Below are 15,626 nucleotides of genomic sequence, written 5' to 3' on the forward strand. Positions count from 1 at the left end.
GAGGAACCGAAATCCAGCCGGAAAGGGACACGCTGATGACGAACACGCGTGCGGACAGAAAGATGGCACGTGTGGTCTGCAGTCTCGGGACAGGGGGCGGGGTGCTGACTTCCACACTCGGGCCGGAGCCCCGACGTGAGCTTTCCTTTTTCTGGACCCTCTCTCCCTCTCCGTCGTGTTTCTTGTAGCTGAGCCGACACAGAAAATCAAATACTTTGTGTTTCTCTAACTATACTTCCCAGAGAGATTTCACATCTAGCATTTAAACACTACCACGAACTATTAGCAATTGCGGGTTGTTACAGGTGTAGTTAAAGGACCCCAGGGGCAAAGTTCAACGTCTCCAAGTTCTGCCTTTGGAGGAGGGGTTCTGTCTCAGACATCAAAGGTAAGGCTCTCAATCAACTTATGCTCTGCTGGGTTGAGTCAGTGAGGATACAAATGAAGGTCCGTATATTTCAGTGACAAGAAGGAAACGGTTATGTAAATACACAGGTCTTAACATCAATCTGTATTAAATTATGTAAACATATACATCTTCTGAGGTCAGTACAGAGATCCTCTTCTCGGAGCGGAGCTTACTGGAGCATTGCTCGAATCTGTTTGGACGTCGATTCATCATTCAAGTGCTTTGTAGTGAACCTGGATGGAGAGAAAATGACGGCGTTTACTGTGCAAATAATGCTCTGCGAAGCGTCAATAACGACCCGCCAAGCCCATCTTTGCACGGGGAGACACAAATGATGTTTATAAATCAAACGCAGGCTTGGTCCTTTCGACGGAGAGCCACATTCCAGTGCCCTGAGTATTCTCATACAGATTGCATATCTGATTCTTCCCTCCACAGGAATCGTGTATTACGTTTATTAAGCAAACAGATCAAATGATCAAATAATGACAGAGCAGCTATTAAGCAGTTTCATCTTGCGGGGAGGTGGACTTCACATGATCGGGTGCGGAATCTTGGCCATCTAGGCCATCCCCGCTAAGCCACGGATTTCATTCAAAATAAGGATTCGCACAGCAACATAGCAGCACGGAAGACATTTCTAGTTTTCTACCCTGCAGGCAACACATCCTCACTGACACCACCAGGGGGCACGCACGGAGGGGAACGAATTAAAACACATTTTTAAAAAAGCGTTGCCATCTGCATCCACACATGAACCTGGAGCAGACACAGCTCATGAAAAGGGAGGAAAGGAGAAGTAACATGCAATAAAACCCTGACCACGTCCTAGGCTCTCCATGCGAGTCCTCATTTCACTCACACCAACTCTTCGCAAGAGAGGTTATTTGCCTCGTTTTGCTGATATCAGAACTGAGACCTAGAGGGGTTAAAACGCCCCACTGCAGGCCACAGAGAGGGCCACGAAGGATCTGTGGACAATTTGGATCTGGGTCTGGCTGCCTCAGAAGCTGTGCTCCCTCCCTTGAGCCCAGTGCCCAGGGGACCCGCCGCCTGCCACAGAGCCCTGCTCCAGAAGTCTTGCTTGAGTGAATGAAGCGAAGAGTTAGAACTCCAGTAGCTAAGTCTCCTTACTGAGACGGAAAGCTGGCCTGCTGTGAAATGGGTACCACTGGGGACACCTTGGTTGACCCACAGAATCCGGAAGGCTCTTATATTAATTCTACAACTGTTTTGAACAATGACGATGTAGAAGTGCCACATAACAGGATCAGTCTCAGCGTCTAGTTCATTCATGTCATGGGCATCTCAGCTCCTTCATATACCGAATGAGGATAATAGGTGAGCCTTACATCTCTGCATTGTGATGATGAAGTGAAACAGTGTGACTGGGTGTGGCGTGTAAGACTTAAGTGTTGTACGCAGGTGGAATATTACTGATCCATCCTGACTCTTGGGAAGCTGCTTTGTCTGATGACCACAAAGCAGTGTGGCCGGGAGTTAGGCCCACGACCTGGGGAGTCACCCAGACCCGGGTTTAGGTCCTAGTTTAGCCATCTGTTGTGTAACTTTTGGCAAGTTATTCGACTTTTCTAAATCTTGGTTTCTTCCACCTGTATAAAAAGGAGATGATAAAAATGGTGCTGACCTTAACAGGTTGTTGGGAAGAGACACTGTGTTAAAATATGCAAAGGGCTAAGCCTGGTACCCAGCTCTCAACCGCTAACAGCATCCCTGTTTGCAAAGGATCAGAAAAGTCGGCTGCCCTTGGCATGTCTCCCACGGGGCAGAGGCTCACCTGAGGGCATTCAGCAACCCCTCCACACTGTCCGGGGCCTGTTCCTTCAAAACCTTTATGCAGCCTTTCATCTGGGAGGAGAAAACACAGCATTTTGTTCATATCCTAGTAATTCTGTCCAAAATAATATCTTTCCACTATAATATTTGTCCATAATAATGTCACATTATTCCTGCTCATAGAAATGAAACACAGAAATGACCCACAGACCTTCTTCTTCCCCTGCCAGAGAGTTGCATCTCTGGTGTTCTAGAAGGTTCTACATCAGTTGTTATACGATACTGCAGTCGAACACTTTGCACATCTGGCATTTGGGGACAAAGACTGGAGCCTTGGATCTTCTTGTCTTACACTCCACGGCCAACTACACAGCTTTTCCTCCAGCAGGTACTCCGTGGAGACTGAATGGATTACAGACTTAACTACTTTATCCCACCCCTCTGCCCAGAATGCTTTTCCTCTCTGTCGGTGTTTGGGAAACCCTAAACAAGTTTTTCAGGATTCAGATGAAGCTCACTAACACCAGGAAGCCTCCTCTGCCGGCACTGCAGAGTCACTATCACCTTCTTGCATTTGCATACATACATTGGCATTTAGAGAACCTTGGAGATGTGAATGCCCGTGTTAATTTGTCTTCCTCATCAGACCGGGGAGGACTGGGAAAGAACAGTGGTTAGGGATGTGGACCAATGGAGGTACAATGACTGGTTTCATCCATGCTGGCCTGTTTAATGTCTTCGTGAACCTAAAGTTTCTTAGCTTTTTGTGCCCTTGGAAAAGCATTTATTCAAAATCTGGGAAGAGCATGAACATTAAATTTATATAGATCACAATATATTATGCATGTTCTGGATTTTCTGACAAAGAAAGACTCTTTCTGCAAAGAATAACTCATTATAAACTTGAATGTTCATGCACTATACCCGATTTGGGTACATTAAGGACCACTATTATAGTGATCACTTATCAGTATTTTCTGTGGGTGTAACGCTGGTATGCTGAAAGTTTAAAAAAAATTTATTGATTGATTTTAGAGAGAGAAGAAGGGAGAGAGTAACATCGATTCACTGTTTCACTTATTTATGCATTCATTGGTTGACTCTTGTCTGTGCTCTGATCAAGGATCGAACCCACAACCTTGGTGTATCGGGACAACACTCTGACTGAGCCACTCGGCCAGGGTGAAATTTTTCTTAAAAGCCTGATAAACCCTGACAGATTGATGGAGGCAGCCGAAGTACAGGGTTGAGAATCATTTGGGGGTCATGTATAGGCTCATCGAGAAAGAATGTCATGGTCAATCAGAGATGTCAGTCATGGGCACAGGATGGGATCAAGCTGAGGGATGCAGAGATTTGGCTCCTCTCCCAACAGAGCTCAGTCTAGTGGGAGAACAGACAAACAGCTCATTATCCCAGTGTGATATGTGTTCTTGTAAGAAATGCCAGAGAAGCCATGGGAACACAGATTAGAGCAGGGCTGTTAGAGCAGTGGGTCCCCTTTGGGAATTTCCAGTTCTATTTCAGGCTGACGAAAGTGGTGGGTGTAAATAACAAGGTGCAGTCAGGGCCAGATTCTATGTGGGTTTCATGGCCTGTTCAGCTGTTAGGGGTGTTTTCCTGTTGAAAACACCCTCAGTAGGTGTTAGACAATCCAGCAATGTGACTAATATTGGCTGGAGCAGGAGGACCAGTGTGAGCTCCTAAGGGCTGGCCTGGGATGGCGGCAGGGGTGTGGATATCCAGGGGGAGATGGGGAGATTAACCTGCAGTCCAGCCCACAGGACGTGGCGACTTATAGGATATGGGTGTGAAGAAGGGGGATAAAGACAATTCCCAGGTTCCGAGAGACAATGACAGGTTTCTGGCTCGGAGACTGGGTTGGAGGAAGGTGAAATATCTGAGACAATAACCCAGGAGGAGGCACAGCTTTGTGGGCAAAGGACTGCCTGTGATTTGGGGAATACCACGTTTCAGGTATCCGGAGGTGGGGCCTGAAATTCTGCGTGTAATTTGGGCTAGAGGCTGGGGTATGGATCATGCCACATAATTCTGGGGAAACCAGTTAAACGTGCCATCTCATTTCAGCTTGGTTTTCCTAGTAGCCAAGAATAGTATCTATTCTCTACATGACGCATCCCCCCATGGATCTCTGTGACTTGGCCCTGATGATTCCTTCCGCCTGGGAACTTTCCTCCTCTGTGTCTGGTAAAACCTTACTCCTTTTCCAAGCTCTCTCTCCAAAGGTGATGATCCACGGTCACTGTCTGTCTCTGCCTCTAAGCAGAACGAGTGTCTCCCTCACCTGAGTTCCTAGACTTCATTGAGCATCTATTTTGCATGCCAGGGCACGCTCTTTGTAAGTGCATATAACAGTATCTAGGTCAGGGCCTCACAGATCAATATTTGTTTTTTTCAGAGTTGATGCAGACACTGAAGGATTTATAAACCCAGTGCAAGTAACTGTTGGCTCAGAAGCAGACCGGAAGAAGGCCCTTTATGTCATCAGAGACAATGGCCATCAGTGTTGGGAAACCCAAAACTTTCTTAGAGATGCACGCAAACTTCAATATGAGGACATTGCTTAGTGAGACCCATGCAAACAAAGAGACTTCATCACGATGATGGCTGGTTAGATTTAACATTCTATAATGCCATGACCTCAAGAGAGACTCACTAAACGACAAGCAAGGACAAGCATTTTAAAAGTTGGTGATACAAGACATCATTGTACCTAGTGTATTTTTAATTATTGACTCTGTGACAAGTTAACAAATGGCTATGATAAATGAGAATGTCCTATGAGTACCAGGTAATAAACTCAATCCATATTCAAATGATATTCATGGAGCTGTTAATAGTTATTTATACTCCGTCTATAGTATAAAAATGTTAAGCCTCACAAAGAACGCAGTAAAATATATATTGGTATGGAAATTTCCACAATATACTGTTTTATATATTAAATGTTTGAAAAATAGCAGTTATTCCAGGGTTTTAATTTGTGAAGTATGTCTACACATACACAGACATCTATGTAAACAGAAGGGACGTATATATGCTGACAGTGGTCATCTGTCTACGGTGAGGTTACTACAGATAAATTTAATTTTCTGTATTTTGATTCCCTGTATTTTCCAAAAGTTTTCATTTCACTAAATATTTATTTTCTTGATAAACTGAAATAAGGACGACTCCCTGAAGAGCCATGTCTGGCTGTGCTAGGAAACCTCGCAATGATAATCCAGGTTACATTTTTAATTGCTACATTTTCTTACATTCTGCAGACTCATGGCCCCGGGGGGCACGTAGACTTTCTGTGTGACCGGGACTAATATGGCAAAGATGTTGTTCTGTGCAGATGAAGGAACATGAAGAGTGCCGCCCAGACTCAGCCACTTCAGAATGTTAGTACCAAGGGATCCTATTCCGTACTCAAAGGGCTTTACGTCGATAAATGAGATACACGACTGGGTGATGCTTGAAACAAGTGCTGGGCTGAGAGGAGGCAGGTTTATCCCACTATCAGCTGGAAATCACCCGCACACCAAAATCATCTGTTTTCCAATTATATTCATTCATTGAGCAAATACTCTACGAAGCATCTACTGAGTCCCATGCTCCATGTGCCAAGGACACTGTTAGGCAGCAGGTCAGACGTTAGGTGTATAGATAATGGTCTCTGCTCTTGTTCACAAACTGTGTATGGGAGGGAGACAGAAAATCCAAAATGGTAAATGCTCTGGGGATTAGGGGAGAAGAAAAGCCCTGATTGGTGCAGGGACAGGAGGAGGGGATACTTGAGGAGGGTCTTAAAGGAATCCACCCATCGGGGAAGAGGAAGGGCACTCTGGGCAGGGTATATGGCTCAGGCATGTGTCAAGAACGAGAAAAGACATGGAAATCTGCTGGGGGCACTGGAAAGCACAGTAGGAGAGGAAGTTGGAAAGCTGTTTGGGATTTGAGCTTGGTGTCTTGTGGTCCAGTGTCTCCCAATGCTTTTCCCATGGAGACTCACATAGCATATTAAATGTATATATTTGTATAGCACTGTAAGTGAACTGAAGGGCACTCGCAGTGAAGTGACCATTCATCTGCTCAGCTCCTCTATAGGCTGAGGGTATCAGCACCTCCATGCTCCTGCTATGCCTTTGAGGTTGCATGGTAAGCATCTAAAACAGATTGGACTTCTTCTCCTGTGAAGAGAGCTGCCAGGATGGGGCTTGTATCCTGGAGAGGTCATTCTTAGTGGGGGATGGAGGAGAAAAAGAAGCAAGGTCTCCTTGGCAACATTCATGACCTCTTATTGGAAAGCACGTTTTATAACTATTCTTACATCGATCTTGGACGTCTTGCAGAAAGCTCCCACAGGGTGGACGTGGTCGTAGAGGATGATGACCCCCACCATCACCCTCATGCAGAACATCAGCGTTTCTTCGCTCGTAAACCTACTCCTGTACTCCCTGAGAGAGAGGAAACGGCAGTGAGGTTACTTCCTGGCCCAAGGATGCTCATTTCTGGCTCCACACTGGCTGCTTTAGACTCTTCCAACCCTCTCTGGAGAACAATCCCAGACCTGCACCAACCAGGTTAATATGCTCTTCTAGAAACCCATGATGATAATTCTCCTTGAATCTATCCAACCAGCAATTCAGTGTGAAAATAAGCTAAATTAGAGGGCAGTCAACTCCCTCCTCGTCTGCCCTTCAGTGAGCCAGCTCATCGCGTACATCACTCCCCACCCATCAATCTTGAATGTTTTATAGTAGTTCCCTCTGGCTGTCCAAGATTATAGAGAATAATAGCTTCATTATAGAGAAAAAGAATCAAGCTCATTTCCACAGAGCAGCTATCATGTCTCCAGTCAGGGTAACTTCCTTTGTTAAGTTACAGGCTGAAGACTGAATTAAATTGTGGAAAATACCTAAAAGAAATGACGTACCATTCATCGGGCTGAGAGTATTCATGAAGTTTGAATTTTGTTCACTTACCCTAACAGGATCTCTGATAATTCAGACAATTCAGGCCAATGCTAGAGACTCTCTTAATATTTATTTCATTATGAATTGGCCTCTCAATGAAGATGATTACTGTTTTTTTTGTCTTGCAATAAATACTGAGTTTGGTATAAGCAAAATATTTGAAATTGATGTCATCTTACAGTTGAACAGAACATCAAATTTTAGAAGGCATTTTTGATCCCTCTGGCCTCCCCCAAACTCTGCAACTTACACAGCATCATGAGAACGTCATCATATGAGGAAACCAGGGCCCAGGCAGTTCAGACCACTTGTCTATGGGCCCAGAAATGGCTACAGATATAAGTGGAATCCTGCCTTTTGAATGTGGATTTCCTCATTGCCATTTTGCCTCATCCTTGATAATCTTGACCATTTTTTAAATCTAACAACTGACAGCACTATGATTAGCTAGTTATTAATAATAGGAAAGAAGCAAAGGGAAGGCCAGACATTATAGGCATGTTATTTGGGCAGCTTCACCAGGAAGCTGCAATTTCACACTCCTCAGGGGACACCGGTCTATTCCCTGCAAAACACTGGGGGAAGGAATCCAACAAAGGGAATAAAGATGCCCGCCCAGTAAAGCTGGGGAGACTAGAGAAGGTACTTGCCTGTCAATCAAACCTGGGGACAGAGATGGCTGGCCAGAATGAGTGTGGCCAGTGCAGAGGATTGGGAATACATAATCCTCTAAACAAAGGAGTTCTCTCTCATTGCTCTTGTTGTGTTTGACTCTTGGCTCTCCGGCATTGGCCCCTTATGGCCCACAGCTGTGCAAACCCCACGCATAATGGACTAAATTGACTGCAGTAGGAAACACAAGCTAAGCTAGCCTGATGCTGTATTGGACATGGCTCCAACATAGAAAGGAAACTCCGTACACTGGCTCTGATTTTAGCTCTACTGAAGCCCCAGCTACACTTCTAGGACTGGACAAAGGGAAATGGGACTTTGGAAACTCAGGGATTTAATTCCATGAAAATAAAAATCACTCGCTCTCCTGTGTGAGTCTCAGAAAATTCCTTTTCTCGGGATACTGCAAGAACCCCACTCCCAGCAGCAAGGGGGGGAGAAGAGCCCCAATTAACACAATCAATTTAAATATAAAGAAACTGCTGAGAGAGAGAGAGAGACAGAGATTCATTATCACTCTTGCAAGTTTTACCACCTCTCTTGGTTCTAAATCTTCTCTCAAATCTTTTCTCCAATATATTTAAAGTAACATCCAGTCATTTCACCCATTCTTCCGCCTGATTCCCATACAATTTCTATAGCATCTTTGACCAGGTTTTGTTTCTGCCATCTCACAAGCTGTGCAATCTTTGGAAAGTCAGCCTCAGCTTCTTCAGCTCTAAAATGGGCTAACTACGCCTACTACCCAGAGTTTTTTATGAAATTAATTCAGATAAAAGATGTGTAAACGGTCACGTGCTGACCCAATGGTTAGAGGCCAGCATCATTATATCAACAGGCTCTGCCTAGGTGAGCTCGCGACCACGAATACACCTCTGACGTCACTTACGGCGTTTCCAACATGACTTTACAGACACTCGTCATCGTACTGAGGCAGTCCGTGGTGTTCTCTATTGGGAGGGTCTTGTTCTAAATGGGAGACACAAATGGATGTTAGCCCAGCTAGCAGCTTTTCCACACACCTGAGAAAAAGGTACCTCATTGCCGAACTCCACTTACTTCGGAGACAAAGTGCATTGTGGCATTGCTGAGGGTTTTCAGCATCGGCGTGGCTTCTGCATAGAAGAGGGACATTCGATTGGCCATCTCATTATTGACCTCATTCTCAATGTCTAGCTGATGAAAATAAGAAGAGAAGATGGAATTGATATAGAGATGGTAAAAATCCCGCAACAACGTCCTCTGGAAACTGAATTACAGACGAGACCGTCTTCTCCCTGTGCCTGATGCATCAAAAGAGACTTGGAGATCGGGGGTCTGGACCCAGGAGATCCGGGGACTCACGTGCATGTTGTTGATGCGATTGCGGCTTATTGTCCTCCTGTAGTAGCTGAAGTCGTTCTGAATAGCTGGGTTCCTCATCTGAAATTCAGAAGAAAGGGAAGAAGGTCTTCTCTCAGCATCAGACGGGGAATACGCACTGGGAGCCCAGCCCTGGGCTTGTAAACACACCAGGACTTCTCTTTGTTACACAAGAGTCAAAGTAACTTCTGGTTAAAAGTAAGTACTCGGATCTTCATTATTTAAAAATATGCCTGGCCTGGCCGGTGTGGCTCAGTGGATTGAGCAACAGCCCATGGACTGAGAGGTCCTGGTTCAACTCCTGGTCAGGGCACATGCCTGGGTACGGGGCTCAATCCCCAGTGGGAAGCGTGCAGGAGACAGCCGATGGATGTTTCTCTCTTACACCGATGTTTCTCTCTCTTTCTCCCTTCCCCTCTCTCTAAAAAGTCAATAAAACATATCTTAAAAAATAAAATAAAAATATGCCCCGTTTTTACTGTAGACTAGACTTCAGGGAAACAATATTTGTTCTCAATGGGGAACAGATATTCGAAAGGTTTTCCCTTATTGCATTAAGCAGATTTTGAGTTTTCATATGAAAACCACCCTCTTAAGTCCCTTTTACCACATTCTATGCCTCTCTAGGGAAGGAGCTACATCTCACTCTAGTCCCCCACCCCAAGCACTGCACAGGACCTGTGCACTGTAGGTACTCAGGACAAGTGTGTGAAGTTGTCAAAAACAAGGGGCCTAACCTTCAGCTCATCGAATCGAAGGGTAAAATGCAGAATTTCCGCAAACTCCTTTGCCAGGGCCTGCTCCCGCTCCAGGTGTTGGGTTGGCGTGTAGGGGGGACAGGTCAGAGATTCTAATAAACTCTGAAGTGCTTTTTCTGAAAGTCAAAGGGATAAATACACAGGTGAGGTGGCCTTCAGAGATCCTTCGCAAAGCAGCATCTGCAGCCCCCGTTGACATTCTGCTGGGTCTTTCCTCCCCCCGTGTTCCCCTGTGACCAGGTAACAGGATGTGTGGACAGGAAGCGAAGGGGCCCGAGCTGAGCAGGCTGCCTCCACTGCAGAAGCCCCGCCCCCACGCCGCACGGTACAGTCCACGTCTCTCCACACCTTTCGGGAGTGCCGGCTGCCAACAGTGCTGCAAAACCTAAACGCATGTGTTGGGGCCACGTGCATGAGGCAGCCAGTCATGATCCAGGATGAGACGAGGTGGCCCTGAACACATGGTCAGACAACCGCTCTGCAGGGACAGACCCCGGGTTCCCTGGCAGCTGTCCTCTGCACCTACAGCCTCCAAATCCCAGCAATACTTTTCTACCCACCCACTGCCACATCTACCCCCACACTGCCCTTGAAACAGTCCTGTTACAGACGCTTGTCTGTTTCTCAACATTCGCTCAGCTTTCACTTCAGTGTATTTCTAACACCTGAGTCCTTTAATCAATCCTCTGCATCAGGGTTTAGCAAACTGTGTTCCCCAGGCCCAAGGTGACCCGTTTTTATTTAAAAGTTAAGTTGTAGGGAGGCTAAATGGAAATGTGTATAAAATTCTTTAGTATATATATATATATATATATATAAAGTTTCAATAAAGTTTTATTTAAAACTTTTCAATAAAGTTTTATTTAAAAATAGCCACACTCATTCCTCTACACCTCGGCTATGGTTACTTTTGTGCGACAATGGCGGAGTTGATTGGTTGTAACAAAGGCAGGGTGGTCCACACGCCTAAAATATATATGATCTGGTTCTTTACAGAAATGTGGCCAGCACCTGCTCCATAGTCCTTAAATGTCCTTCAGCAGTTTCACAAGGGCGTTTCTAGCCTTTTCCATCTCCAGGAATGCACTGTCTTCTCGGGCCGCTGGTTCTACCGTGACCTGCTCTGGCAGGTGGACCTTTTTCCTTCTGTTGAGCTGCAATGTGGCTCCTGAGCGTTTCCGTTTCCTGGGTCTAGACATCAACTTTTGAGGAAACAGAATCTGATCTCTCATCAACCCGAGAGTTTTCAAAAGCTCTCTCATCCTCAAAAACTGGTTCAGTTCATTCAACTACTCCTTGTGGGTCTTAGCTTCATGGTCCCTCAACATCATGGCTATTCTTCTTCTCAGTTTCTCTGTTTTTCTCTTAAAATGTAGCATTCATTTGTGGCAAAAGTTCTAGATAAATTGGCTAATAAAGCCTCCTCTTTACTGTTGAGGGGAGTAGTCACGTCAGACCGGCGGCCACACTGAGCCTCCTGTCCAGCAGACCTGACTTTTCTCTTGCTTCTGCAAAGCCATCCTGCACCTGTACAGGGCTTTGTTTGTTTTCCTTGTATTTTAATGTATTACATTTATTACATGACTCCGCTCAACTAAGTTCTTCTTGGGTTAGCAGGTCAAGAAGTTGTATCTCCCAACTTCTCTATCATCCAGAAATGTGATCAGCCCACAGTGAAACTGTTAAGACTCAGATTCAGCTGAGAATAAGACCAAAGGGACTACCGGTAGAGACACTCCCACATGCCAAGAAATTCAGGAGAAGAGACACTGAGATGAATTGAAAGACATGGAAACGACAGGCGTTGTCCATGAACGACCTCTGGTAGGTGTGTGTGTGGTAAGACACCGCGGATAGACGTGGGCATTTCCTAAGGCACTGAGCTCTTCCCGTGACTTTCACCCACACCCCAATAGAACTTCGCATGTGGGACATGAAAACTATAGACCCAAACTCACCTAGCCTTATGGAAAACTCATAAAACCTCTTTAGCCTCACAACCAGAGGACACACTGCGTTCCAAGCTTTTTCTTGAAGCTGGATGTCATTGGGGTTTTGAATTGCCTATGAAAAAAAAAATCACAGAACTGTTTAGAAAGAAGCAATAAGCTCCACATCAAAATGACTTAAGATTGAGAGAGGATATAAATTTTAAAGAACACAATTTCTGAGGTCCTTTGCTAATGTGTACTTGCTAAATTAACATCAGTTCATAGGACTGTCCTCTAAGACGCTCAGTCAGAATGGTGATTTTAGCACTTGCACGTAATGCGAAGAACCCTACAATGAGATCCTGTGTCAACTCACTTGTTTCTATTATCATCTTAGATGTAAAAAATGCACATCTAATTGGAAGCAACCCTCTCCATCACCTTCTAAGGTAAAGCTGGTGCTCACTGCGGAATGGAAATTCTGTACATCTTTTCTTTTCTCTGTAATAGGTATTACAATCCTGCCAGTCTGTGATGTTACCTAAATTACGTAAATTAATGGTGAACCCCTAAGTAGAAAAACAACCTTTTAACAGGCTGTTACTTTCTTAGAAATTCTGTTTTGTCTGGGTTTCAGCAGCTGGAGAATTGTGATGTTAGCAGTGTTTTTTTCCAGAACAATTTTGGCAGTGACAGTAGGGGTGTGCGTGTATGTGCGCGCGCGCACACATGTGTGTATGCATGGATGCTTCCACAAAACTAATTACTTCAAATAAGAAAGGTGAGAAGTTTCTTGCCTTTAAGGCATTTTGAAGCCTCAAAAGCCACACTGACAATTCCCTTCTGCTTCAGTGGGGGTGATGTTTTTCATGCATGTACTTATTTTAAATCGCCGAAGTCAGTTCCAAATGACAGACCTGCAGGCTCCTTCCAGGGAGCGAGTTTAGGACCGTTGTTTGTGCTGCTGGTGGAAGCTGCCCGAATTATTGCAAAATGTTGGAAAGTTCATGTCAACCCAGACCCCGTGACTCACATTTCAACTGTTGTTCCTGGACTTTATATGGACGTTCCCCTCAAACGAAGTAATAGACTGACAAATTATTGTTTAAACGGGAGTCCTGCACTATCACGTGTACGTCTGAGAAGAGAATGGCTAACGTTTCACATGGTCTACAGCAGTGTGCATCGGATTAATGTCCCCGAATGAAAGGGGCCATTCATACATTTTTAAAAGGACACATTATCATCCTTGTTCTTCCTACTACACTAGGAAACGCTAGTCTGTTACTTAATCTTGCTGTGTGTGTGGGGGGGGGGGGGTGTGGTTCCCCTCTCCTCCGAGGGTGCTGTCAGCTCAGTATTGTCATTGGCATACGTCTCGGATCTCGGGCCCCGCGCCCTTGTACGCCTGCAGGTCCGCGAGGATGCTCTCGGAGTCTTGGAGGACGGCACTGATCTGGTTCCATATCTCCCTCTCTCCCTCTGTGGGCTGGGCATCTGTCGGAAGGGAACAGAGACAGAGGCTTGTGTTTACAAACAGCCGGCGAAGAAGAGCAGCGTGATCCTACCTGCCAGACTGCCCGTTATTCCCGCGGGCTCGGTATTTACTCTTTAGTATAATAAGCTACTGGGAAGGAAAGGTTAACACGACTTCAGTCCATGACTCGGTGCAGAATACTCATCCGTTTATCTGCACACATGAAACCAAGCATGTGGGAATCATCATGGGTGCTCCTCTCCTTGGTGAGCACAGCGTCTGCACACCCACTATGTGTAAGAAGGTACACGCATTGTCTTTTTGAGTCTACTTTATCTTATTTTCCATTTTGATTAAAAATCTGTGAAATCTGAGTATAGATGGGGAAAAAAGTCCCCCTCTATATAAAAATAAGTGTACAAGATTAGGTAAGTATCCCTCAGTGCTATGAGAGAGGATTCTTTCCAGAACACAGTACAATGTAGAAAGCACTGAGAATTCCCATGAAACAAGACGCCTGTATTGCCCAGCCAGTGTGGCTCAGTGGTTGAGCATCGACCCATGCACCAAGAGGTCGCCGGTTCAATTCCCAGTCAGGGCACATACCCAGGTTGTGGGCCTGATCCCCAGCGGGGGGCATGCAGGAGGCGGCCAATCGATGTTCTCTCTCATCCATGTCTCAATCTCTCTCTCTCTTCCTCTCTCTAAAATCAATAAAGGAAAAAGAAATAAAGACACCTGTACTGTTCACCTTTGGTCTTGACTGTGAATGTTACCCATGAAAACGGCTGACATAGCTTACATAAAGAAAGAAGGTATTCTGACAGTCGCAGAATCATCCCCTTAGCTCCCCGGCGAATCTCCACTTGACTAAACCCTGGAGCCAACATGTGCTCTGGCCCCAGAAGCCGTGTGTGCAGGCTGGCGGGTGAGAGCCCAGCGATGGTCAAGACTGGGTTTCACTCACCCCCCGATACCTGTAAAACGGATTCTTTGCCTGGGCTCGTAAGAACATGACTCTCCATCTAAAACAAAGGCGGCGCTAATGAAAAGAGACAGATGTCAGTTCCCAAAACTCTGTTTTCAAAAATCTAAGTCCTAAGGCACGAAATTCTTCCCGAAGACCTCATCAATAAAAGGGGTGGACAGAGTTACGCTTGGTCTAACCCTGGATCAAATCCCACTTTTGATTAATCATGTTGGAAGCACAAAGGGTTGATCTGCGAAATGTAACACTTCACAGTATTACTCGGGGTATAGAGCAGATTTCACAAGACAGGCGATACCTAAGCGAGGCCCTGACCACGCTGACCGGGCCTTGGAAAGGCTGAGTACCGGAGTAGGGGTTCGGCCAACGCGGTTGCTCCTGCCAAGTACCCATCTGCCGGACCTACACGAACCTAAGGCCAGGCCCTTGGGCAGTAATGGCCTTGGGGATTTTTAGACCTTTACCTACCAGGTCCTGCTAAGACCCCAGAAACTTGTAGCGTTATCTGGGAAACAAAGGATGTAATTCTTTTTAGAAAAACAAAAACAAAAACAATGACCCTGGAGATTATCCAGACACTTGGCAAACTGCACTCCTAGGAATGGGAGGGACTTCAGCCAGGGAGTGAGGAGGACTGGTACATGCTCCCCGGCTTTGGCTTCAGCGGAGAGCAGTGGGTGGGGGCGGGGCAGCGGAATCCACCCAGTGTAAGGGGCGGGACTGAGCGGGGAAGGGAGGGGAGGGCGGTGTATCCACGGTCAGCTGAGAACAGGGGCGGCTGGGAGAGAGCAGGGACCGGCCAGGTTAGAGGGCGGGTGTGGGCTCAGAAACGGGAAAGAACGCGTCGCCCCTTTATCGTTTGAGACCTTTCACGCTTTCCCACAAGCACTTGGCAAGTTTGCTCAGGCACATTGTTATCCGCAACACTGACCACTTTACCGTTGATCGTTTCCTGCTTTTCCAAACTTTTCTCAAAGCGACAAGGGTGTCTTAAGACAGAAACATCGAACCTCACAGGCCAAGGAGCCCACAGCGGAGAAAGCATTTCGGGGGGACAGGTTCCAGGGCCGCGCTGACATGGAGAGCAAAGGACAAAAATGCTCAGCAAAGATCCCAGAAAACAAAAAAATCCCAACACTCCAACCCTTTCCCCTTTTGATGAATGTATGGGGGGGGGGGGATCATCACAGGCAAAACAAAGACAATTTTCTTAAAGAGACATATCTCTGAAGAGGAGAAAATGAACAATC

The 15,626-nt window shown here is 45.9% G+C and overlaps 1 protein-coding gene across 3 annotated transcripts in view; it reads right to left on the reverse strand.

Annotated features, from left to right (window-relative positions):
* Window positions 1-277: 277 nt before the first annotated feature.
* Window positions 278-15,626, reverse strand: part of CYRIA (CYFIP related Rac1 interactor A) — a 92,533-nt gene continuing 77,184 nt past the window's right edge. For all 3 annotated transcript variants that reach the window (XM_036262328.1, XM_036262327.1, XM_036262329.1), the window contains exons 4-12: window positions 13,287-13,408; window positions 11,939-12,044; window positions 9,960-10,096; window positions 9,205-9,282; window positions 8,920-9,036; window positions 8,750-8,829; window positions 6,543-6,669; window positions 2,208-2,278; window positions 278-642 (exon numbers count right to left, since the gene is read on the reverse strand). In XM_036262328.1, the coding sequence (XP_036118221.1) occupies window positions 579-642; window positions 2,208-2,278; window positions 6,543-6,669; window positions 8,750-8,829; window positions 8,920-9,036; window positions 9,205-9,282; window positions 9,960-10,096; window positions 11,939-12,044; window positions 13,287-13,408 (902 nt within the window). In that variant the 3' untranslated portion in view covers window positions 278-578. The remainder of the gene's footprint in view (window positions 643-2,207; window positions 2,279-6,542; window positions 6,670-8,749; window positions 8,830-8,919; window positions 9,037-9,204; window positions 9,283-9,959; window positions 10,097-11,938; window positions 12,045-13,286; window positions 13,409-15,626) is intronic.

This window comes from Molossus molossus, unplaced genomic scaffold (genome assembly GCF_014108415.1).
Source record: "Molossus molossus isolate mMolMol1 unplaced genomic scaffold, mMolMol1.p scaffold_m16_p_15, whole genome shotgun sequence".
Lineage (NCBI taxonomy): Eukaryota > Metazoa > Chordata > Mammalia > Chiroptera > Molossidae > Molossus > Molossus molossus.